The sequence below is a fragment of the Pseudophryne corroboree genome, chromosome 10 (genome assembly GCF_028390025.1).
Source record: "Pseudophryne corroboree isolate aPseCor3 chromosome 10, aPseCor3.hap2, whole genome shotgun sequence".
In the NCBI taxonomy this organism is placed as follows: Eukaryota; Metazoa; Chordata; class Amphibia; order Anura; family Myobatrachidae; genus Pseudophryne; species Pseudophryne corroboree.
Window position 1 is genome coordinate 56,261,666 of NC_086453.1, and position 26,557 is coordinate 56,288,222.

A 26,557-nucleotide genomic window follows, 5' to 3' on the forward strand; every position below is an offset into this window, starting at 1 on the left:
GTCACTCACGTAAAACACTGCCTAAAAAAACGAATGACATCGACATCGGAAAACCCGAAAATGCAGAATACGGCAGCTTAGTAAATTAGTCGTAATAAATTCAAATAGTTGCAGTTTTACACTTTCGATGTCATTCGTGATTATTCTCCCACCAAATCGGGAGAATTACGAATGTTAGTAAATATACCCCACAGTATAAGTTTTAGTGAAGGGTAAAATGTGAATGTATGGTGGAGGGGGACTTTGGACTGTACAACCTATACAAGAATTAAGGGGTTAATTCCAAGTTGATCGCAGCAGGAAATTTTTTAGCAGTTGGGCAAAACCGTGTGCACTGCAGGGGAGGCAGATATAACATGTGCAGAGAGAGAGAGATTTGGGTGTGGTGAGTTCAATCTGCAATCTAAATTGCAGTGTAAAAATAAAGCAGCCAGTGGCTCTTACACATTTTGCTGCAGTGCCTATTTCGTATCACTGTGTTGCATAACCCATATCCCTGCCTTTTGCCTTCTGTATGCAATTATTTTGTACTCTGTGTATTATATTTTGTACTGTTCTCTCCTTTCTTTTCTTGTATAAGAAAAATCCAATTAAAACATTTTCTAAAAAATAAATAAAGCAGCCAGTATTTACCCTGCACAGAAACAAAATAACCCACCCAAATCTAACTCTCTCTGCACATGTTATATCTGCCCCCCCTGCACTGCACATGGGGGGTCATTCCGAGTTGTTCGCTCGTTATTTTTTTCTCGCAACGGAGCGGTTAGTCGCTAATGCGCATGCGCAATGTCCGCAGTGCGACTGCGCCAAGTAAATTTGCTATGCAGTTAGGTATTTTACTCACGGCATTACGAGGTTTTTTCTTCGTTCTGGTGATCGTAATGTGATTGACAGGAAGTGGGTGTTTCTGGGCGGAAACTAGCCGTTTTATGGGTGTGTGTGAAAAAACGCTACCGTTTCTGGGAAAAACGCGGGAGTGGCTGGAGAAACGGGGGAGTGCTTGGGCGAACGCTGGGTGTGTTTGTGACGTCAAACCAGGAACGAAACTGACTGAACTGATCGCAGATGCCGAGTAAGTCTGGAGCTACTCAGAAACTGCTATGAAGTGTCTATTCGCAATTCTGCTAATCTTTCGTTCACAATTTTGATAAGCTAAGATTCACTCCCAGTAGGTGGCGGCTTAGCGTGTGCAAAGCTGCTAAAAGCAGCTTGCGAGCGAACAACTCGGAATGACCCCCATGGTTTTGCCCAACTGCTAAAAAAACTTCCTGCTGCAATCAACTTGGAATTACCCCCATAAATAGGTGATTATTGCACTTAGTGGAATTTGCTTTCTATATGTATATATCTCTTATATAATAGCCCTGTGACTCTGTGCCTGAAGCTCTAACGCTGGGCGTGGCTAGGAGCTCTCATTGGGTTAGTGGCAGGTCTATCACAGCCAGTCCACAGCTGATTGGGCGAGAAACTCCCTCCCACACAGGTTACATCCAATGGGAGGCTCTGCCCTTTGCCTGCTGTGTTTTCACAGAGCAGGATTAACAATGAGATAGATGGAGCTGCAGCTCCAGCCCCACTCCACAAAATAGGCCCACTGCATCTGCAGCATCACACCCTCCAACAATTTACACATACACATTGATACACATTCGAAAAGGGGGAGTGGCCACGGGCACAGCAGCGTGGCTACGCCCCTTTTCCTATACTTTCAATGGAAGCTTGGAGAGCCAGAAATCGGTACAGACCTTAAAAAAAAGGGACTGTACCTGCCAAAAAGGTGCAGCTGGAGGGTATAACACTGCATCTGCAGCAAGTCTCTGCGCTGTAGATAGGGAAACAAAACACTTTTACTGCAGCGTCCTATGTCCTGCTGCCAGTCCACCTGCCCCCTCCGCCATCAACAATCCCCACTCCCTAGCTGCAGCGTACGTGGATCAAAAGCTGCTGCGGCCACCGGCATAGATGTGTATGAAAGCGGCGCAGCGGAAGGCTTTCATAGCCCTCCCTGCGCCACATACTCTCTGAGCCCCGGAGCCTCCTCTGTGCGTGATGTCACAGAAGTGCCTCCCCGCCACAGCCGCGCCCAGATCCCCAGAGGCCCTGACTCCGCAACACAGCACCTCGTCTGCCGGCCTGGAAGCCCCGAGATGGGTAATGTAACGGATAGAGTGGGTGATATCGCGGAGGGTAATGTCTGGACGCTGAATCAGTGTAAAAGGTGACAGTGCTGTGCAGTGCAGTGGGTGTGCAATCAGGGCCGGTGCTAGGGTGTTCAGCGCCCCCCTGCAAGCTATAAATTTGCACCCTCGCATACTTTACAAAGGCACCGCGCACATAATACCCCCTGTAGTAGAGACACTTACACATGTAACGCCCCCTGTACCAGAGACACTTACACATGTAACGTCCCCCTGAACCAGTGATGCTTACACATGTCATGCCCCCCTGTACTAGTGACGCTTACACACGTAACGCCCCCCCCCTGTAGCAGTGACGCTTAGACACGTAACGCCCCCCTTGGACCAGTGACGCTTACACACGTAACGGCCCCCTTGGACCAGTGACGCTGACACACGTAATGCCCCCTGTACCAGTGCCGCTTAGACACGTAACGCCCCCTGTACCAGTGCCGCTTACACACGTAACACCCCCCCTGTACCAGTGCCGCTTACACATGTAACGCCCCCTGTACCAGTGCCGCTTACACACGTAACACCCCCTGTAGCAGTGACGCTTACACACGTAACGCCCCCTGTACCAGTGCCGCTTACACACGTAACACCCCCTGTAGCAGTGACGCTTACACACGTAATGCCCCCTGTACCAGTGACGCTAACACACGTAATGCCCCCTGTACCAGTGACGCTAACACACGTAACGCCCCCTGTACCAGTGCCGCTTACACACGTAACACCCCCTGTAGCAGTGACTCTTGCACACGTAACGCCCCCCTGTATCAGTGACGCTTACACACGTAACACCTCCTGTACCAGTGACGCTTACCAACGTAAAGCCCCCTGTACCAGTGCCGCTTACACACCTAACGCCCCCTGTACCAGTGACGCTTACACACGTAACGCCCCCTGTACCAGTGACGCTTACACACGTAACGCCCCCTGTACCAGTGACGCTTCCACATGTAACGCCCCCTGTACCAGTGACGCTTACACACGTAACGCCCCCTATACCAGTGACGCTTACACACGTAACGCCCCCTGTACCAGTGACGCTTACACACGTAACGCCCCCTATACCAGTGACGCTTACCCACGTAACGACCCCTGTACCAGTGACGCTTACACACATTATGCCACTGTCACACATACACACACAACAGACACATATATATATATATATATACAAACACACACACATACATACTGTACATACATTACACACATACAGTCACACATATATACAGTATACACAGACACTGTATATACACACACACACACTCAATATCTTTCCAGACACTTACCTAATGAAGTCTGCCTGGCCAAAGCTGTAGCAGCTCATCCTGCTGTTGCAGCATGGTCCTGTCTAGCTCCACCCCTTATTCCCATCTAGCTCCGCCCCATTTGGCTCCCGCCCGGACACTGAATGTCACACAGGGGAGCGGGGGAAGAGAGGAGGCTTTGTGTTGCTGGCGCCGCTGCATGTGTGACAGCAGCCGGCAGCAGCAGCAGGGATACCAGCAGCAGCTCAGCACAGGGATGCAGAGCAGGGAGAACGCCTCTCCTTCCTGGCGCCTCCCTGAACTGCATCCCTTTGCTGACTGCATCCCTTTGCTGAGCGGCTAGCGCCGGGCCTGTGTGCAGTGTCACTGACATTGCACAGCACTCTCACCTTTCTCTAACGTCCTAGTGGATGCTGGGGACTCCGTAAGGACCATGGGGAATAGACGGGCTCCGCAGGAGGCATGGGCACTTTAAGAAAGAATTTAGATTCTGGTGTGCTCTGGCTCCTCCCTCTATGTCCCTCCTCCAGACCTCAGTTTGAATCTGTGCCCGGACGAGCTGGGTGCTTTTCAGTGAGCTCTCCTGAGCTTGCTGTGAGAAAGTATTTTGTTAGGTTTTTTATTTTCAGGGGGCTCTGCTGGCAACAGACTCCCTGCATCGTGGGACTGAGGGGAGAGAAGCAGCCCTACTCTCTGAAGCTAGGTCCTGCTTCTTAGGCTACTGGACACCATTAGCTCCAGAGGGATCGTACACAGGATCTCACCCTCGTCGTCCGATCCCAGAGCCGCGCCGCCGTCCACCTCGCAGAGCCGGAAGACAGAAGGCGGGTGAGTATGAAAAGCAAGAAGACTTCGAAATCGGCGGCAGAAGACTCCGTGGTCTTCACTGAGGTAACGCACAGCACTGCAGCTGTGCGCCATTGCTCCCACACACCTCACATACTCCGGTCACTGTAAGGGTGCAGGGCGCAGGGGGGGGGGGGGAGGGGGGGGCGCCCTGGGCAGCATTTGGACCTCTTTTTAGCAAAAGTGAACATATATACAGATGGGCACTGTATATATGTATGAGCCCCCGCCAAGAAAATACATATTTAAGCGGGACAGAAGCCCGCCGTCGAGGGGGCGGGGCTTCTTCCTCAGCACTCACCAGCGCCATTTTTTCTCCACAGCTCAGCTGAGAGGAAGCTCCCCAGGCTCTCCCCTGCAGATACACGGTAGAAGAGGGTAAAAAGAGAGGGGGGGGGGGGGGGCACCTAATTAGGCGCAAAAATCAATATAACAGCAGCTACTGGGTTAACAATAAGATTTTACTTACCGATAAATCTATTTCTCGGAGTCCGTAGTGGATGCTGGGGTTCCTGAAAGGACCATGGGGAATAGCGGCTCCGCAGGAGACAGGGCACAAAAAGTAAAGCTTTCCGATCAGGTGGTGTGCACTGGCTCCTCCCCCTATGACCCTCCTCCAGACTCCAGTTAGGTACTGTGCCCGGACGAGCGTACACAATAAGGGAGGATTTTGAATCCCGGGTAAGACTCATACCAGCCACACCAATCACACCGTACAACCTGTGATCTAAACCCAGTTAACAGTATGATAACAGCGGAGCCTCTGAAAGATGGCTTCCTTTAACAATAACCCGAATTAGTTAACAATAACTATGTACAACTTATGCAGATAATCCGCACTTGGGATGGGCGCCCAGCATCCACTACGGACTCCGAGAAATAGATTTATCGGTAAGTAAAATCTTATTTTCTCTATCGTCCTAGTGGATGCTGGGGTTCCTGAAAGGACCATGGGGATTATACCAAAGCTCCCAAACGGGCGGGAGAGTGCGGATGACTCTGCAGCACCGAATGAGAGAACTCCAGGTCCTCCTTAGCCAGAGTATCAAATTTGTAAAATTTTACAAACGTGTTCTCCCCTGACCACGTAGCTGCTCGGCAAAGTTGTAATGCCGAGACCCCTCGGGCAGCCGCCCAAGATGAGCCCACCTTCCTTGTGGAGTGGGCCTTTACAGATTTAGGCTGTGGCAAGCCTGCCACAGAATGTGCAAGTTGGATTGTGCTACAGATCCAACGAGCAATCGTTTGCTTAGACGCAGGAGCACCCATCTTGTTGGGTGCATACAATATAAACAACGAGTCAGATTTTCTGACTCCAGCTGTCCTTGCAATATATATTTTTAATGCTCTGACAACGTCCAGTAACTTGGAGTCCTCCAAGTCACTTGTAGCCGCAGGCACTACAATAGGCTGGTTCAGATGAAATGCTGACACCACCTTAGGGAGAAAATGCGGACGAGTTCGCAGTTCTGCCCTGTCCGAATGGAAAATCAGATATGGGCTTTTGTAAGATAAAGCTGCCAATTCTGACACTCTCCTGGCAGAAGCCAGGGCTAGAAGCATGGTCACTTTCCATGTGAGATATTTCAAATCCACCTTTTTTAGTGGTTCAAACCAATGAGATTTTAGGAAGTCCAAAACCACATTTAGATCCCACGGTGCCACTGGAGGCACCACAGGAGGCTGTATATGCAGCACTCCCTTAACAAAGGTCTGGACTTCAGGGACTGAAGCCAATTCTTTTTGAAAGAAAATCGACAGGGCCGAAATTTGAACCTTAATAGATCCCAATTTGAGACCCATTGACAATCCTGATTGCAGGAAATGTAGGAATCGACCCAGTTGAAATTCCTCCGTCGGAGCACTCCGATCTTCGCACCACGCAACATATTTTCGCCAAATTCGGTGATAATGTTGCACGGTTACTTCCTTCCTTGCTTTAATCAAAGTAGGAATGACTTCTTCCGGCATGCCTCTTTCCTTTAGGATCCGGCGTTCAACCGCCATGCCGTCAAACGCAGCCGCGGTAAGTCTTGAAACAGACAGGGACCCTGCTGAAGCAAGTCCCTCCTTAGAGGTAGAGGCCACGGATCTTCCGTGATCATCTATTGAAGTTCCGGGTACCAAGTCCTCCTTGGCCAATCCGGAACCACTAGTATCGTTCTTACGCCTCTTTGCCGTATAATTCTCAATACTTTTGGTATGAGAGGCAGAGGAGGAAACACATACACCGACTGGTACACCCAAGGCGTTACCAGCGCGTCCACAGCTATTGCCTGCGGATCTCTTGACCTGGCGCAATACCTGTCCAGTTTTTTGTTGAGGCGAGACGCCATCATGTCCACCATTGGTCTTTCCCAACGGGTTACCAGCATGTGGAAGACTTCTGGATGAAGTCCCCACTCTCCCGGGTGAAGATCGTGTCTGCTGAGGAAGTCTGCTTCCCAGTTGTCCACTCCCGGGATGAACACTGCTGACAGTGCTATCACATGATTCTCTGCCCAGCGAAGAATCCTTGCAGCTTCTGCCATTGCCCTCCTGCTTCTTGTGCCGCCCTGTCTGTTCACATGGGCGACTGCCGTGATGTTGTCCGACTGGATCAATACCGGTTTTCCCTGAAGCAGAGGTTCTGCCTGGTTTAGAGCATTGTATATTGCTCTTAGTTCCAGAATGTTTATGTGAAGAGACGTTTCCAGGCTCGTCCATACTCCCTGGAAGTTTCTTCCTTGTGTGACTGCTCCCCAGCCTCTCAGGCTGGCGTCCGTGGTCACCAGGATCCAATCCTGTATGCCGAATCTGCGGCCCTCCAATAGATGAGCACTCTGCAACCACCACAGAAGAGACACCCTTGTCCTTGGAGACAGGGTTATCCGTAGGTGCATCTGAAGATGCGACCCTGACCATTTGTCCAACAGATCCCTTTGGAAAATTCTTGCGTGGAATCTGCCGAATGGAATCGCTTCGTAAGAAGCCACCATTTTTCCCAGGACTCTTGTGCATTGATGTACAGACACCTTTCCTGGTTTTAGGAGGTTCCTGACAAGCTCGGATAACTCCTTGGCTTTTTCCTCCGGGAGAAAAACCTTTTTCTGAACCGTGTCCAGAATCATCCCTAGGAACAGCAGACGAGTTGTCGGCATTAACTGGGATTTTGGAATATTCAGAATCCACCCGTGCTGTTTTAGCACTTCTTGAGACAGTGCTAATCCCATCTCTAGCTGTTCTCTGGACCTCGCCCTTATTAGGAGATCGTCCAAGTATGGGATAATTAATACGCCTTTTCTTCGAAGAAGAATCATCATCTCGGCCATTACCTTTGTAAAGATCCGAGGTGCCGTGGACAATCCGAACGGCAGCGTCTGAAACTGATAGTGACAGTTTTGTACAACGAACCTGAGGTACCCCTGGTGTGAGGGGTAAATTGGAACGTGGAGATACGCATCCTTGATGTCCAAGGATACCATAAAGTTCCCCTCTTCCAGGTTCGCTATCACTGCTCTGAGTGACTCCATTTTGAACTTGAACTTCTTTATGTACAGGTTCAAGGACTTCAGATTTAGAATAGGCCTTACCGAGCCATCCGGCTTCGGTACCACAAAAAGAGTGGAATAATACCCCTTCCCTTGTTGCAGAAGAGGTACCTTGACTATCACCTGCTGAGAGTACAGCTTGTGAATGGCTTCCAACACCGTCTCCCTTTCGGAGGGGGACGTTGGTAAAGCAGACCTCAGGAAACGGCGAGGTGGATCTGTCTCTAATTCCAACCTGTATCCCTGAGATATTATCTGCAGGATCCAGGGATCTACTTGCGAGTGAGCCCACTGCGCGCTGTAATTTTTGAGACGACCGCCCACCGTCCCCGAGTCCGCTTGAGAAGCCCCAGCGTCATGCTGAGGCTTTTGTAGAAGCCGGGGAGGGCTTCTGATCCTGGGAAGGAGCTGCGTGTTGCTGTCTCTTCCCTCGACCTTTGCCTCGTGGCAAATATGAATAGCCCTTTGCTCTCTTATTTTTAAAGGAACGAAAGGGCTGTGGTTGAAAAGTCGGTGCCTTTTTCTGTTGGGGAGTGACTTGAGGTAGAAAGGTGGATTTCCCGGCTGTAGCCGTGGCCACCAAATCTGATAGACCGACTCCAAATAACTCCTCCCCCTTATACGGCAAAACTTCCATATGCCGTTTTGAATCCGCATCGCCTGTCCACTGTCGCGTCCATAAAGCTCTTCTGGCCGAAATGGACATAGCACTTACCCGTGATGCCAGTGTGCATATATCCCTCTGTGCATCACGCATATAAAGAAATGCATCCTTTATTTGTTCTAACGACAGTAGAATATTGTCCCTGTCCAGGGTATCAATATTTTCAATCAGGGATTCTGACCAAACTACCCCCGCACTGCCCATCCAGGCAGTTGCTACAGCTGGTCGTAGTATAACACCTGCATGTGTGTATATACTTTTTTGGATATTTTCCATCCTCCTATCTGATGGATCTTTAAGTGCGGCCGTCTCAGGAGAGGGTAACGCCACTTGTTTAGATAAGCGTGTTAGCGCCTTGTCCACCCTAGGAGGTGTTTCCCAGCGCTCCCTAACCTCTGGCGGGAAAGGGTATAATGCCAATAATTTCTTTGAAATTATCAGCTTTTTATCAGGGGCAACCCACGCTTCATTACACACGTCATTTAGTTCTTCTGATTCAGGAAAAACTATAGGTAGTTTTTTCATACCCCACATAATACCCTGTTTAGTGGTACCTGTAGTATCAGCTAAATGTAACGCCTCCTTCATTGCCAAAATCATATAACGTGTGGCCCTACTGGAAAATACGGTTGATTCGTCACCGTCACCACTGGAGTCATCGCCTGTGTCTGGGTCTGTGTCGACCGACTGAGGCAAAGGGCGTTTCACAGCCCCTGACGGTGTTTGAGTCGCCTGGACAGGCACTAATTGATTGTCCGGCCGTCTCATGTCGTCAAACGACTGCTTTAGCGTGTTGACACTATCCCGTAGTTCCATAAATAAAGGCATCCATTCTGGTGTCGACCCCCTAGGAGGTGACATCCCCATATTTGGCAATTGCTCCGCCTCCACACCAATATCGTCCTCATACATGTCGACACACACGTACCGACACACAGCAGACACACAGGGAATGCTCCTAATGAAGACAGGACCCACTAGCCCTTTGGGGAGACAGAGGGAGAGTTTGCCAGCACACACCAAAAGCGCTATATATATATCAGGGATAGCCTTATAATAAGTGCTCCCCTATAGCTGCTTTGTTATATAAAAATATCGCCATAAATTTGCCCCCCCTCTCTGTTTTACCCTGTTTCTGTAGTGCAGTGCAGGGGAGAGACCTGGGAGCCGTCCTGACCAGCGGAGCTGTGAGAGGAAATGGCGCCGTGTGCTGAGGAGATAGGCCCCGCCCCTTTTCCGGCGGGCTCGTCTCCCGCTATTTTGAGAAATCAGGCAGGGGTTAAATATCTCCATATAGCCTCTAGGGCTATATGTGAGGTATTTTTAGCCTTTATAGGTACTCATTTTGCCTCCCAGGGCGCCCCCCTCCCAGCGCCCTGCACCCTCAGTGACTGCCGTGTGAAGTGTGCTGAGAGGAAAATGGCGCACAGCTGCAGTGCTGTGCGCTACCTTTAGAAGACTGCAGGAGTCTTCAGCCGCCGATTCTGGACCTCTTCTGTCTTCAGCATCTGCAAGGGGGCCGGCGGCGCGGCTCCGGTGACCATCCAGGCTGTACCTGTGATCGTCCCTCTGGAGCTTGATGTCCAGTAGCCAAGAAGCCAATCCATCCTGCACGCAGGTGAGTTGACTCCTTCTCCCCTCAGTCCCTCGCTGCAGTGATCCTGTTGCCAGCAGGAATCACTGTAACATAAAAAACCTAGCTAAACTTTCTCTAAGCAGCTCTTTAGGAGAGCCACCTAGATTGCACCCTTCTCGGCCGGGCACAAAAATCTAACTGGAGTCTGGAGGAGGGTCATAGGGGGAGGAGCCAGTGCACACCACCTGATCGGAAAGCTTTACTTTTTGTGCCCTGTCTCCTGCGGAGCCGCTATTCCCCATGGTCCTTTCAGGAACCCCAGCATCCACTAGGACGATAGAGAAATTAAGTTACTGTGTTATTCCTGGGTTTATAGCGCTGGGGTGTGTGCTGGCATACTCTCTCTCTGTCTCTCCAAAGGGCCTTGTGGGGGAACTGTCTTAAAAAAGGGCATTCCCTGTGTATGTGGTGTGTCGGTACGCTTGTGTCGACATGTTTGACGAGGAAGGCTATGTGGAAGCAGAGCGGGAGCAAATGAATGTGGTGTCTCCGCCGACGGCGCAGACACCTGATTGGATGGATATGTGGAAGGTTTTAAATGATAATGTTAATTCCTTGCATAAAAGGTTGGAAAAAGCTGAAGCCTCAGGACAGTCAGGGTCTCAGCCCGTGCCTGATCCTATGTCGCAGAGGCCGTCAGGGTCTCAGAAGCGCCCACTATCCCAAATTGTTGACACAGATACCGACATGGATTCTGATTCCAGTGTCGATTACGATGATGCAAAGTTACAGCCAAAATTGGCTAAATCCATCCGTTATATGATTATAGCAATTAAGGATGTGTTGCACATCAAAGAGGAAACCCCAGTCCCTGACAAGAGGGTTCATATGTATGGGGAGAAGAGGCAGGTGGTGACCTTTCCCCCCTCACACAAGCTAAATGAGTTATGTGAAAAGGCTTGGGAATCTACAGATAAAAAAACTGCAGATTTCCAAACGGATTCTTATGGCGTATCCTTTCCCGCCAACGGACAGGTTACGCTGGGAATCCTCCCCTAGGGTGGACAAAGCTTTAACACGCTTATCCAAGAAGGTAGCCCTGCCGTCACAGGATACGGCTACCCTCAAAGATGCTGCGGATAGAAAGCAGGAGGGTGTCCTGAAGTCCATTTATACACATTCAGGTACCTTACTGAGGCCGGCGATCGCGTCGGCCTGGGTGTGTAGTGCTGTAGCAGCATGGACGGACACCCTGTCTGAGGAACTTGATACTATATTATTGACCCTGGGGCATATAAAAGACGCTGTGCTATATATGAGAGATGCTCAAAGAGACATTAGTCTACTGGGTTCTAGAATAAATGCTATGTCGATTTCTGCCAGAAGGGTCCTGTGGACTCGGCAATGGACAGGTGATGCCGACTCAAAAAGGCACATGGAGGTTTTACCTTACAAGGGTGAGGAATTGTTTGGGGAGGGTCTCTCGGACCTGGTCTCCACAGCTACTGCTGGAAAGTCAAATTTTTTGCCATATGTTTCCTCACAGCCTAAGAAAGCACCGTATTACCAAATGCAGTCCTTTCGATCACAGAAAAGCAAGAAAGTCCGAGGTGCGTCCTTTCTTGCCAGGGGCAGGGGCAGAGGAAAGAAGCTGCACAACACAGCTGGTTCCCAGGAACAGAAGTCCTCCCCGGCTTCCACAAAATCCACCGCATGACGCTGGGGCTCCACAGGCGGAGCTAGGCCCGGTGGGGGCGCGTCTCCGAAATTTCAGCCACAAGTGGGTTCACTCCCAGTTGGATCCCTGGGCAATAGATATTGTGTCTCAGGGATAAAAGCTGGAATTCGAAGAGATGCCCCCTCACCGATACCTCAAATCGGCCCTGCCAGCTTCCCCCCTCGAGAGGGAAATAGTGTTAACTGCAATTCACAAATTGTATCTTCAACAGGTGGTGGTCAAGGTTCCCCTCCTTCAACAAGGAAGGGGTTATTATTCGACCATGTTTGTAGTACCGAAACCGGACGGTTCGGTCAGACCCATATTGAATTTAAAATCCCTGAACATGTACCTGAAAAGGTTCCGGTCCAAGATGGAATCGCTGAGAGCGGTCATCGCAAGCCTGGAAGGGGGGGATTTTATGGTGTCTCTGGACATAAAGGATGCATACCTTCATGTCCCCATTTATCCACCTCATCAGGCATACCTCAGATTTGTGGTACAGGATTGTCATTACCAATTTCAGACGATGCCGTTTGGTCTCTCCACGGCTCCGAGAATATTTACCAAGGTAATGGCGGAAATGATGGTACTCCTGCGGAAGCAAGGGGTCACAATTATCCCATACTTGGACGATCTCCTCATAAAAGCGAGGTCAAGAGAGCAGTTGCTGATCAGCGTAGCACGTTCTCTGGAAGTGTTACGGCAACATGGCTGGATTCTAAATATTCCAAAGTCGCAGTTGATTCCTACGACTCGTCTGCCTTTCCTGGGCATGATTCTGGACACAGACCAGAAAAGGGTTTATCTCCCGATAGAGAAAGCTCAGGAACTCATGACACTGGTCAGAAACCTATTAAAACCAAAACAGGTGTCAGTGCATCACTGCACTCGAGTCCTGGGAAAGATGGTGGCATCATACGAGGCTATTCCCTTCGGCAGGTTCCATGCGAGGACCTTTCAATGGGACTTACTGGACAAATGGTCCGGATCACATCTTCAGATGCATTGGTTAATCACCCTATCCCCCAGGGCCAGGGTGTCTCTCCTGTGGTGGCTGCAGAGTGCTCACCTTCTCGAGGGCCGCAGATTCGGCATTCAGGACTGGGTCCTGGTGACCACGGATGCAAGCCTCCGAGGGTGGGGAGCAGTCACACAGGGAAGAAATTTCCAAGGTCTGTGGTCAAGTCAGGAGACTTGCCTTCACATCAACATCCTGGAACTAAGGGCCATATACAATGCCCTACGTCAAGCGGAGACCCTGCTTTGCGACCAACCGGTTCTGATTCAGTCAGACAACATCACCGCAGTGGCTCATGTAAACCGACAAGGCGGCACAAGGAGCAGGGTGGCAATGGCGGAAGCCACCAGAATTCTTCGCTGGGCGGAGAATCACGTAAGCACACTGTCAGCAGTGTTCATCCCGGGAGTGGAAAACTGGGAAGCAGACTTCCTCAGCAGACACGACCTCCACCCGGGAGAGTGGGGACTTCATCAAGAAGTCTTCACGCAGATTGCAAGTCGGTGGGAACTGCCACAGGTGGACATGATGGCATCCCGCCTCAACAAAAAGCTACAGAGGTATTGCGCCAGGTCAAGAGACCCTCAGGCGATAGCTGTGGACGCACTGGTGACACTGTGGGTGTTCCAGTCGGTCTATGTATTTCCTCCTCTTCCTCTCATACCCAAGGTGCTGAGAATTATAAGAAAAAGAGGAGTGAGAACAATACTCATTGTTCCGGATTGGCCAAGAAGGACTCGTGGCCTCTTCCTCTAAGACAGGACTTGTTGCAACAGGGGCCCTGTCTGTTCCAAGACTTACCGCGGTTGCGTTTGACGGCATGGCGGTTGAACGCCGGATCCTAGCAGAGAAAGGCATTCCGGATGAGGTTATTCCTACGCTGATAATGGCTAGGAAGGACGTGACAGCTCAACATTATCACCGTATATGGCGAAAATATGTTGCTTGGTGTGAGGCCAGGAATGCCCTACGGAGGAATTCCAGCTGGGCCGTTTCCTTCACTTCCTACAGTCAGGAGTGACTTTGCGCCTAAAATTGGGTTCCATTAAGGTCCAGATTTCGGCCCTATCCATTTTCTTTCAAAAAGAGCTGGCTTCTCTACCTGAAGTTCAGACGTTTGTAAAGGGAGTGCTGCATATTCAGCCCCCTTTTGTGCTTCCAGTGGCACCTTGGGATCTTAACGTGGTGTTGAGTTTCCTGAAATCCCACTGGTTTGAACCACTCAAAACGGTGGAATTGAAATATCTCACGTGGAAGGTGGTCATGCTACTAGCCTTGGCTTCGGCTAGCCGTGTGTCAGAATTGGCGGCTTTGTCACATAAAAGCCCCTATCTGGTTTTCCATGCGGATAGAGCAGAATTGAGGACCCGTCCACAATTCCTGCCGAAAGTGGTTCATCTTTTCATATAAACCAACCTTTTGTGGTGCCTGTGACTACTACTGACTTGGAGGATTCCGAGTTGCTTGATGTGGTCAGTGCTTTGAAGGTTTATGTAGCCAGAACGGCTAAGGTCAGGAAAACAGAGTCTTTGTTTATCCTGTATGCTTCCAACAAGCTTGGTGCTCCTGCTTCAAAGCAAACTATTGCTCGCTGGATCTGTAACACGATTCAGCAGGCTCATTCTGCGGCTGGATTGCCGCTGCCAAAATCAGTTAAGGCCCATTCCACTAGGAAGGTGGGCTCTTCTTGGGTGGCTGCCCGAGGGGTCTCGGCATTACAGCTGTGCCGAGCGGCTACTTGGTCAGGTTCAAACACCTTTGCAAGGTTCTACAAGTTTGATACCCTGGCTGAGGAGGACCTTGTGTTTGCTCAATCGGTGCTGCAGAGTCATCCGCACTCTCCCGCCCGTTTGGGAGCTTTGGTATAATCCCCATGGTCCTTACGGAGTCCCCAGCATCCACTAGGACGTTAGAGAAAATAAGATTTTACTTACCGGTTAATCAATTTCTCGTAGTCCGTAGTGGATGCTGGGCGCCCGTCCCAAGTGCGGACTTCTTCTGCAATACTTGTATATAGTTATTGCTGCAATAAGGGTTATGTTATAGTTGCATCAGGGTTGAACTGATGCTCTGTTGTTGTTCATACTGTTGACTGGATAAGTTTATCACAAGTTATACGGTGTGATTGGTGTGGCTGGTATGTATCTTGCCCTGGATTACCAAAATCCTTTCCTTGTACTGTCAGCTCTTCCAGGCACAGTTTCTCTAACTGAGGTCTGGAGGAGGGACATAGAGGGAGGAGCCAGAGCACACCAGAATCTAAATTCTTTCTTAAAGTGCCCATGCCTCCTGCGGAGCCGTCTATTCCCCATGGTCCTTACGGAGTCCCCAGCATCCACTACGGACTACGAGAAATAGATTTACCGGTAAGTAAAATCTTATTTTTACATTGATTCAGCGAATCAGTCAGTTCTGCCAGCCAGTCACTATTGTTAGCGCTGGTGTCCCAACGCGCCACATTACAGGGAAGTAGACGCACTAAATAAACTACAGCTCCTTGAGCCCCTAGCGCCAAAGCATTCCGGCCCTTAGGGCTGCTGGGAACTGTAATTTATTGCGTACATCTTCTTCCCTGTAATGCGGCGCATTGGGGGACACCGGCGCGAACCATAGTGACTGCCTGCTGTGCGAGTCTCTGGGAGAGCCACTGCCAAAGGGAGGACAGCAGCTTAGCTGCTGACAGAAGGAGAAGCAGGAGAAGCATTTCCCGCCCCTCCCCGACTCACACTACCTCCGGGCCCCATCCGCGGCACCCCCACACACCCCCTCCAGCACCCGCGGTAGCTCCGGACCCCCTCCCCCACCTGCAGCAACCCCGCACCCGCCCCTCCCGCCGCACCACCGCATCCACCTCTCCCCCACCCGGGGCACCCCCGCAGCTACTCCTCCCCCACCCGCAGTGGCTCCGGACCACCACCCGGGGCACCCACGTACCCTCCCCCACCTGCGGCACCACCGCAACCACCCCTCCCGCGGCACCCCAGTATCCCATCCGCCTCTTACCCGCACCCCCTACTCCCCCAACCAAAGCACCTACTAGGTGATTCACCAGGCCCTGAGTGCGCTGTTCACGCCGTTGCAAGGGGCTTCCACCCCTTAACCATTGCACGCCCTTTGTCCGTGCAATATTTAAGCACTCACACAATTATGACTGGATGTAATACTCCATATAATAAAAATATTGCACGCCTCAAGGGTGTGCAAGGGTTAAGGGGGCATTAGCCCCTTATGACGGTGTGAAGAGCGCTCGTAGGGCGCGATGAATCACCTAGTTTATAATATTTAGCAGATTCATTCAATGTACCAAATGCTTAATTATAGCTGTAGATCCTCAAAGGATGAATAAATATCAGGAGGCCCGTGCTTAATAGTAAAACATTTAATAAAACAGCAAATTTATACACATAAATAAAAAAAGACAACAATTAAAATGTTTGTGAGAAAAAAAGATACACAATAATATTTCCTCTCACAAGCACATGGTGCAGATTACAAAAGTGTCGGTATGTTGCTGGTATACTTTTATGATACTTTGTAAAAAAGGCAACCCCAAACCCCAGAGGGGCCTCTTAGAAACTCCTCCAACTCCAAATACAAATGACAATTGCAGTATAGGTTAATGCATAGCGGTGCTTCCTTGTTAGTATAGCAGCCACAGTAATTCCATGCAAAATGTAGCCAAATGTTATAAGTGTGATGTGAGCGGCACCTGGAGCAGGGTGTATATGTATGTCACTTTAATGCCAGTGTCCCAGCTTGTGCGCTTTCAAGCACTTTTTTGATGGTAAGTATAATTACTACTCCTTAGGCCTGCTCTTTATGTCCTGCCGCTGGTATCTCCTGGTCTCTCGTTATTCCCGATGGTAATGATTTCACCGATATCCGGATAATGAGACGTTCCCAGGCGGCGATAATCAGTTAACAGAGTAGTGGAGGTCTTGGCTTAAGAATGCCGTGGTCAGCGCGTTTCATCCCAGAATGCCCCGGAACTTTTTCAAGACTGAGACAACCTAGTCACAAATATGACAGGTGCTATCATGCTGAGACTTGTAGTTCCACAAAGAATGATAAAATGCTGATGTACGATTGGTTCTGTTACTGTATTGGCCTTATATTTTGAGTTGAGATTGGGGTGCGGGCCCCCTGAATTGATGTGGTCGGACTGTTTTGGGGAGACACATTATAACACTTAATTTTTTAACTCTTTCAGAAAAATGTTTTTTTTTCTACCAATATAACACTTTTTAGTATTTTAATTAATACCTCTCTCCTATGTAACACTTTTTAAGACATAGCTTTTGCTTCTTTCTTATTAACACTTACACCTTATCCTCACCCTAGTGTGCTGCCCTCGTCAGCTTTGTGGGCTTCCACACACTGGACTCAAACTTAGCATTAGGTAACCACCAGAGGTGAGGTCACCTAGACGTTGGATGGTGGGCTGGTATTGTTTGGCCAAAAAGCATACCAAGAACCTCTATTTTGCTCTGTCAGATTGCAGAGTTTATTATAATTGGCACTGTGGAGTGTGCATCTACATTACATTACTTTCTTTGTAAAATGCCTGATCAAATACTTTTATATTATTTGCTAATTTGGTCCCCGAGCCTTTTCTTTCTCTTCCTGCCAGTTGTGGATAATCTCCAGCCACATCCCCACAGTTGTCTTCAGCTTCATCCCACCTTGTGTCTCACCAGCTTCATTCCCCCATGCCACTTCAGCCCCCTATGTCTTTTCATTCCCAGACCCCTTCTGTCTCTCCAGCCCCACAGTGTTTGTCCAGCCACAGTGTCCCTTCAGCCTCAATAGTGTACCTCCAGGCACCCACAGTGTTCCTCCAGCCTCCATAGTTACATTCCAGCCCCCACAGTGTCCCTCCAGCCCCCACAGTGTCCCTCCAGCCCCCACAGTGTCCCTCCAGCCCCCACAGTATCCCTCCAGCCCCTACAGTATCCCTGCAGCCCCCACAGTGTCTCTCCAGCCCCCACAGTGTCTCCCCAGCCCCCACAGTGTCCCTCCAGCTCCCACAGTGTCCCTCCAGCCCCCACAGTGTCCCTCCAGCTCCCACAGTATCCCTCTAGCCTCTACAGTATCCCTCCAGCTCCCACAGTGTCTCTCCAGCCCCCACAGTGTCTCTCCAGCCCCCACAGTGTCCCTCCAGCCCCCACAGTGTCCCTCCAGCCCCCACAGTATCCCTCCAGCCCCCACAGTATCCCTGCAGTGTCTCTCCAGCCCCCACAGTGTCTCCCCAGCCCCCACAGTGTCCCTCCAGCCCCCACAGTATCCCTCCAGCCCCCACAGTGTCCCTCTAGCTCCCACAGTATCCCTCTAGCCCCCACAGTATCCCTCCAGCCCCCACAGTGTCTCCCCAGCCCCTACAGTGTCCATCCATCTCCCACAGTGTCTCTCCAGCCCCCAGTGTCTCCCCAGCCCCTACAGTGTCCCTCCAGCCCCCACAGTGTCTCTCCAGCCCCCACAGTATTTCTCCAGCCCCCACAGTGTCCCTCCAGCCCCCACAGTGTCCCTCCAGCTCCCACAGTATCCCTCTAGCCCCTACAGTATCCCTCCACCCCCCACAGTGTCTCCCCAGCCCCCACAGTGTCTCTCCAGCCCCCACAGTGTCTCCCCAGCCCCTACAGTGTCCATCCAGCTCCCACAGTGTCTCTCCAGCCCCCACAGTGTCTCCCCAGCCCCTACAGTGTCCATCCAGCTCCCACAGTGTCTCTCCAGCCCCCACAGTGTCTCTCCAGCCCCAGCCCCCACACTGGCCCCACAGTGTCTCTAGTCCCTATAATGTCTCCCCAGCTCCTGCAGTGTCCCTCCAGCCCCAACAGTGACCCTCCAGCCCCCACAGTGTGTCTCCAGCCCGGCCCCCACAGTGGCCCTCCAGCCCTGCCAGTGTGTCTCCAGTCCCTATAATGTCTCAGTAGCCCCCACAGTGTCCCTCCAGCCCCCACAGGATCACAACTCCCTGTGCACAGGAGAGCAGAATAAGCAATGATTAGTAGCATGATATTCCTGCCTGATGTAACACGCAAAGCCTTAGACTGAGTCTGGAGGAAACGCCTGCTCTTTTCCATCCTACATAAATGCATTTAAAGACATTCAGAACCTATTTCTGAAATGTCTGGCATCCCGTGCTCTTCACAGGAAGAATTTCCATGATCACACGCGGTAAGAACAGACAGGAATGAGTCAGGGTGCTGATTGCTGCCTATCGCCCTGTTCTAACATCAGCCAGAGTATCCCAGATCTTAGGGGAAATTCCAGGCACATGTAATCTCTTAGCATAGCTAAACTCCTCTTTCAAATCAGTGCTGGACCAAGACAATAGGGGGCTCCATGGTGTAGATTATGAATGGACCCTTCCTTCCCCAGAGAGAGTCGAGCTCTGATTACCAGACCTTTAATCAACAGTAATGTCCATAGTAATGCCCGCTGACATGCCCAGTAGCAGCAGCAGCAGTGTCTTCCTCTGACCTGGGGCATTGCCGTTGTCTGTCTCAACGTTTCCCATTTTCTGTTCTTCCTCTGTCATAGACCTTCCTGAGGGAGTTCATTCTCACAAGACGTTACGTGAGGGTGTGCATTACTCACTGCTACGTAGCCTGGAACAGTGACCAAAAAGTTGTCAGTCACACTCCCACTGTAGCTCTAACTGTAACCCCTTACCCCCAGCACTGTTTTGTTCACATCAAGGGCTGTTCCAAACCTAAGAAACCAGGAATCAGTCATTCTCTACATTTCTGAAACCTACATTAATAAACTATAGTAGATCACTCCTCGTACCTCCAACTGTCTCTCTGCTATCTCTTCCTGGATGTCCCAGCGCTTTCTTAAACTCAACATGTCCAAGACTGAGCCGATCATCTTCCCACCCTCCCACACATGCTCACCTCCACCAATCTCATTATCTATAGATGGCACGACTGTCTCCTCTAGCACCCAAGTGCAAAGTCTTGGAGTAATCCTTGACTCCTCCCTCTCCTTCAAACCACACATTCAGCACCTCTCACAAACCTGCCGTTTTCATCTCAAAAACATTTCCAGGATTAGAGCTTTTCCCACCCAGGATGCCAATAAAACCCTTATCGACTCACTTATCATTTACAGTAGGGGTGGGCAACGTGCGGCCCGCGGGCCGCGAACCGATCCTGTCCGGCCCCGCTGTCCCACACCAGTGTGCAATGACAAGTGGCCCGACTGGCTGAGCCACTCGTCATTGCGCTACCTAGCTCCCAGAAGCGGCGCCGCAGAGGAAATCCCCGTCACGTCACTGGGTCTGCTGACCGGGATTTCCACTGTGAGGTCAGGCGCTGGGCGGCACTGGGGGCGGGGCCACGGCAGGAGCGGGCAGCAGCAGCAGCGACTCCGTGCGGCACAGCGGGCAGCGGGGATCAGGCAGCGGGCAGCGGATCTGCCACTGTGAAAAAAGGTAAAAGGGATCTATACTTAACTTTAAAAGCTGCTATATAGGTTCAGGGGAGGGGAGAGTTGGTTAGGAGGGGAGGGACTGCTATATGGGTTTAGGGGAGGATAGAGACTGCTATATGGGTCCAGCGGGGAGGGGGGTAGAGACTGCTATATGGGTCCAGGGGAGGATGGGGGGAGGGGGGGGAGCTAGTAACTGTGCCCAGGGAGAGACAGGAGCTGTGAATACCAGTACAGGTTGAGTATCCCTTATCCAAAACGCTTGGGACCAGAGGTATTTTGGATATCAGATTTTTCCGTATTTTGGAATAATTGCATACCATAATGAGATATCAAGGTGATGGGACCTAAGTCTAAGCACAGAATGCATTTATGTTTCATACACACCTTATACACACAGTTTGAAGGTAATTTTAGCCAATATTTTTAATAACTTTGTGCACTAAAAAAAGTGTGTGTACATTCACACAATTCATTTATGTTTCATATACACCTTATACACACAGCCTGAAGTTCATTTAATACAATATTTTTAATAACTTTGTGTATTAAACAAAGTTTGTGTACATTGAGCCACAGAAAACAAAGATTTCACTATCTCACTCTCACTCAAAAAAGTCCGTATTTCGGAATATTCCGTATTTCGGAATATTTGGATATGGGATACTCAACCTGTATTACACAGAATGCTGTTTGTTTTCAGCACTGTTTTGTTTTTTTTATTTATTTTTTATTACTGGATTACTTTTTTTTAGACATTTTGTATTTTGCCCTTAAAAAACTACGTATTTAATGTATATTGTGGTGTATGTTTTTATAGTGTTTTATATATATATATATATATATATATATATATATATATATATACACACTATGTTTTTATTGTATATACATAACTATGGGCCTAATTCAGACCTGATCGCTAGCAGGCGATTTTTGCACTGCTGCGATCAGGTAGACGCCACCTATAGTGGGAGGGTGTATTCACTGTGCAGGGGTGTGATCGCATCTACAGAGAGCTGCACAAACAAAAGTTTGTGCAGTCTCTGCACAGCCCAGGACTTACTCTTCCAGTGCGATGATCGAGACCGGAGCAGACGTCAGAAACCCTCCCTCAAAACGCCTGGTCCCGCCTGCGTTTTTCCGGACACTCCTCTAAAATGGTCAATTGCCACCCACAAACGTCCTCTTCCTCTCAATCACCTTGCGATCGCCCGTGCGATCGCTTTGTTCGTACCATCTCGTCGCTGCGGACCGACGCGCCTACACATTGCGGTGCAGTTCAGACCCGATTTACAAGATATTTTGTGTGTGGCCCTCGACTATTCACTGGAAGTGTTAAGCGGCCCCCCAGCTGAAATAATTGCCCACCCCTGATTTACAGACTGGACTACTGTAATCTCCTCCTAACTGGCCTCCCTGACAATTACCTCTCTCCACTCCAATCTATCCTCAATGCTGCTGCCCGGCTCATCTTCCTCACCAAACGCACTACACCCACCTCTCCTCTCCTACAAGCCCTTCACTGGCTCCCTTCCCTTTCAGAAGCCATTTCAAACTTCTCACACTCACTTACAAAGCCCTCACCGACTCCTCTCCCATTTACATCTCTGACCTTATCTCCCTTTACTTTCCCACCCGTCCTCTTCGCTCTGCTAATGCACGCCGTCTCTCCTGTCTTCTGATTACTTCCTCCCACTCCTACCTACAAGATTATTCACGTGCTGCTCCCTTTCTCTGGAATTCTCTACCTCTCCCCCTCAGACTCTCCACAGAACTTCAAACAAGCTCTTAAGACCCACTTCTTCACCAAACCCAGCCAAATCTCATCCTAGCCCTCTGTCCCACGCTCGGTCTACCCCATCTGTGTCACCCCTGTCTGTCTAACCCCCCCCCCCCTTTTAGAATGTAAGCTCTCACGAGTAGGGCCCTCTTCCCTCATGTGCTTATCCTTTTCTTACTTTAATAATCTGCTGATGTAGCTATGTTTAGTTACCCTGTACTTGTCCTATATTGTCTTCAACTGAAAGTCAGTTTTCCTGTTTTGACTATTTGCTTATCTACTCTGTAATTGGGCGCTGGGGAACCCTTAGGGCGCCATATAAATAAAGGATAATAATAATAATAATAATAGCTGGTTATCCAAACAACGATTATACAAACATGATCTACTGAAACCAAAATTAATATTTGATGTATATTTTCCCATAAAAAATAAATGGTATAACACTATTACTACTACTAATAACTATATGACATACACACATAGTTCAGTACATATCTGGACAAACTGATTATCTGAAGTAACCTTGGTCCCCATCACTTTGGGTGATCAGTGTCCTACTATAATTGGAACCACTCACATAATTGGGGTCAGTTGTATATGCATCTTGATCATTTTGCAGTTGTTTGAATGCTCAGTGGGCCTAATTCAGAGTTGATCGCAGCAGCAAATTTGTTAGCAGGTGGGCAAAACCATGTGCACTGCAGGTGGGGCAGATATAACATGTGCAGAGAGAGTTAGATTTGGGTGGGGTGTGTTGAAACTGAAATCTAAATTGCAGTGTAAATATAAAGCAGCCAGTATTTACCCTGCACAGAAACAAAATAACCCACCCAAAGCTAACTCTCTCTACAAATGTTATATCTGCCCCCCCTGCAGTGCACATGGGCCCTCATTCCGAGTTGATCGGTCGCAAGGCGAATTTAGCAGAGTTACACACGCTAAGCCGCCGCCTACTGGGAGTGAATCTTAGCTTCTTAAAATTGCGACCGATGTATTCGCAATAATGCGATTACTAACTACTTAGCAGTTTCAGAGTAGCTCCAGACTTACTCTGCCTGTGCGATCATTTCAGTGCTTGTCGTTCCTGTTTGACGTCACAAACACACCCAGCGTTCGCCCAGGCACTCCCACCGTTTCTCCGGCCACTCCTGCGTTTTTTCCGGAAACGGTAGCGTTTTCAGCCACACGCCCCTGAAACGCCGTGTTTCCGCCCAGTAACACCCATTTCCTGTCAATCACATTACGATCGCCGGAGCGATGAAAAAGCCGTGAGTAAAATTACTTTCTACATAGCAAAGTTACTTGGCGCAGTCGCAGTGCGAACATTGCGCATGCGTACTAAGCGGATTTTCACTGCGATGCGATGAAAAATACCGAGCGAACAACTCGGAATGAGGGCCATGGTTTCGCCCAATTGCTAACAAATTTGCTGCTGCGATCAACTCTGAATTACAGTACCCCCAGTGCCACTGTTCATACATTGGCTGGCACGGCAGATAGCAGCGTGGATAATAACAGGGGTGCATAGTGCCCCCGTCATTTACCACACAACCGCACAATAATACATGGAGGAGACACGGTAACTGCAGCACATAACATGCACAGTTACAAGTAACCCCCTAACATGCAGTCATACCTCTACCCCTGGGTCTTATGAGGAACCTGTTTGGGCACCACGGCTCTGTTTATAGGATTTAAATCTGGATTCACTGACGCTTGAAAACATCCAGAAAAGCAGTGAGAATTTCAGTATAGGTCCTCAGTTTTGGTTGATCATGGCATATTCTGATACCGTGGCGGCTGGAGTTCTAAATGATTGATTTCTAGTTAATATATATAATACACACACCATAGAATTTGGAAGCATTCGATATCACGGCTGTTGGGATCCTGGCGCTCAGCATACCGGCGCCGGGATGCCGACAACTATTCTACCTCTTGGGGTGTCCACGACACCCCTGGAGGGAGAATAAATAGTGTGGCGTGCGTAGCGCGGCACCGTATCCGCAGTGTGGTGAGCGCAGCCCCGCTGGTGGCATTCCGGCGGTCGGGATCCCGGTGCCGGGATTCCGACAGCCGGGATATCATAGTACATCCCATAAAAGTATATGTACACTTGGTGTCAGGAAAGCAGGGAACCCTCCCGGATCCTGCCCTACTTCCCTAGTGAGGTGGGTGGGGTTTGATGACATGATTCCCTGTGAATTGCATCATCATCATCACCCCAAAGTGATGAACATTATGCTGCAGGGGGTGGGTCCATAATCTTGTCCCCACACCCTTTAATCTACCTATCACTGACATTGAGGGGCAGCACACATCAGCTTCACATAGAAAAAGCCTCCGGCTGCTTCTCCTTCATGCGAGTGTTCATTGTGGGTCATTTAATCAAGCAGTGTTGTAGCGGCTCCCTAACAGTTGTCACCCTAGGCAACTGCCTAGGTTACCTAATGGGGCCGGCCCTGGGTATAGGGAATATTACCTTTATGTTGGACATTACGTTTTTTGGAGGTCAAATTGCACCGCTGCAAAGTCCATTTGTTTTAATTAATTTTAACCTATTGTCCAAGTGTTTGGACCGTGTTAGGAATCATGAGAGTCTTAATTTAAATGCTACATATTTATATCACTTTCCCATATTTCAGCCAAACAACTACAGCAGCACAGTAAAGCGGACGGAAGACGGCTACAAGCTGTGTGATGATATTGTAGCTTGTATCCAAGACAGAGCCAAGATAGAGAAGCAGTATGCTCTACAGATGGACGAGTGGACACGCAAGTGGAAACCACTTGTAGACAGCAGTGAGTAAATTATGGTAACTGTCATTTAGGACGCAGATTCCAGGAAGCAGATTCATCTCAGCACGTGAAAGAAGGAGATTTCCTTTACTGATCAAACACAACCCTTATTAACATTATAGTTGATCCCAGTAATTTGCTACAAGTTGCAGGTGTCACTGTTGCTATTGATATTTATGGAAGTATTCTAGACGGGATGCAATCAATTTGCCGGTTGTCGGGATCCTGACGGTCAATACACCGACGCCGGAATCCCAACAGCCGACAATGCCGACTGCCAGGATCTCGGAGCACAGGGGCTTTTCCCACTCGTGGGTGTCCCGCATTCTGGCTTGCGGGACGCTGCTGTCGGTATCTTGACAGTCGGCATCCCGCCCGTCGGTAAATAGTGTGTATAATAGCATGTAAAGCAAAAACTGCAGGCTATAAGACCATTCAACACATCTTACAGGTGTACATATTTATTCATTGTAAGCATTTATTTCAACGGTGCCAGCATATTACATTGGGCTAAGCAATTCCAAGTATTAAACTACACTACAGTACAAATGGAAGTATGCGCTTTCATGCGAAACATAAATTCCATAAATAATTTGCGAAATTCTCAGAAATATATATTGATATATTTGGTGCAAGTGGACAGCAGTGTAGGCCCTTGGCAAAGCAAAGCACTGGGGCCCCCTACCCACCCATTCATGGAAATAAAAAAAATAAAAAACATAGCTTACCCCTCCTGCGTTCCTGCGCTATATCTCTACATGCTATTATATAGTAAATGGCTATCAGCAGTCCTATTGGTGAATAGCTCCAGCCATCCACCAATCAACATGTTGACAGACATTCACTGTCTGGCCACAGGCTGGTAGGCAAGTAGAGAATGCTGCCTGGTGGCTTTGATTGTGTGTAATTCAGAATCAAAGCGGCTGGGCAGTAATCTCTACCCTCCTCCCAAGTAGCTCTGGAGGCACCAGACCAGGTAGCAGATGCCCACCTGTCCAGCCCACCAGTGCTCAAAGGCCCCTAGAGCCGCCTGGTGTGCCCATATGTTAAGATAGCCCTGCTAACACTAATGCAATTGGCACTTTACCCTTGGGAACATTATGATCTAACATGGGGAACTGTTCCTGTTGTACTTAATCCCAGGTCCCATGTACGGCTCCCTCCTCCGTGCCTGGCAATCATTCATGACAGCCACCGAGCGGCTTAGTGAGTTGCACGTGCAGATCCAGAAGACCCTGGTGACAGATGACACCGACAAAATCCGCAACTGGCAGAAGGAGACTTATCACCGCAAGATCTTCGGAGGCTTTAAGGAGTCCTGTGAGCTAGAAAACGGGTTCTACAAGGCTCAAAAACCATGGGCTAAGAAACTCAAGAAGGTAAATGACTAGTTTGGTTCTTTTAGTCTCTTTATTTGTTCTCCTACAAAAAGTCGTGGTCAATACTGTCCTTTCCCCTCTCTAACATATTTTTATCTGTGTTATTTATGGTGCCAGTCGTTCTTCCAACATTTCTCCATCAATGGCTCTTCTGACTTAATTTATATACTACCAAGAGCTGCCATTAGGGGGTACAGCTGGTACTAATGTACTGGGCCCAGTTGCAGAGGGGGGCCTGCAGCCTGCTGATGATCTTAGGGGGGTACAGCTGGTACTAATGTACTAGGCACAGTTGCAGAGCGGGGCCTGCAGCCTGCTGATGATCTACCTGTGAAGGAAGCAGCTTGCTGT

The 26,557-nt window shown here is 49.5% G+C and overlaps 1 protein-coding gene across 3 annotated transcripts in view; it reads left to right on the top strand.

Moving 5' to 3' along the window:
• LOC134965983 (protein kinase C and casein kinase substrate in neurons protein 2-like) overlaps positions 1 to 26,557 on the top strand; it is a 205,050-nt gene that overhangs the window by 128,929 nt on the left and 49,564 nt on the right. For all 3 annotated transcript variants that reach the window (XM_063942429.1, XM_063942430.1, XM_063942431.1), the window contains 2 exons: positions 24,674 to 24,830; positions 25,971 to 26,206. In XM_063942429.1, coding sequence (XP_063798499.1) covers positions 24,674 to 24,830; positions 25,971 to 26,206 — 393 coding nt within the window. The remainder of the gene's footprint in view (positions 1 to 24,673; positions 24,831 to 25,970; positions 26,207 to 26,557) is intronic.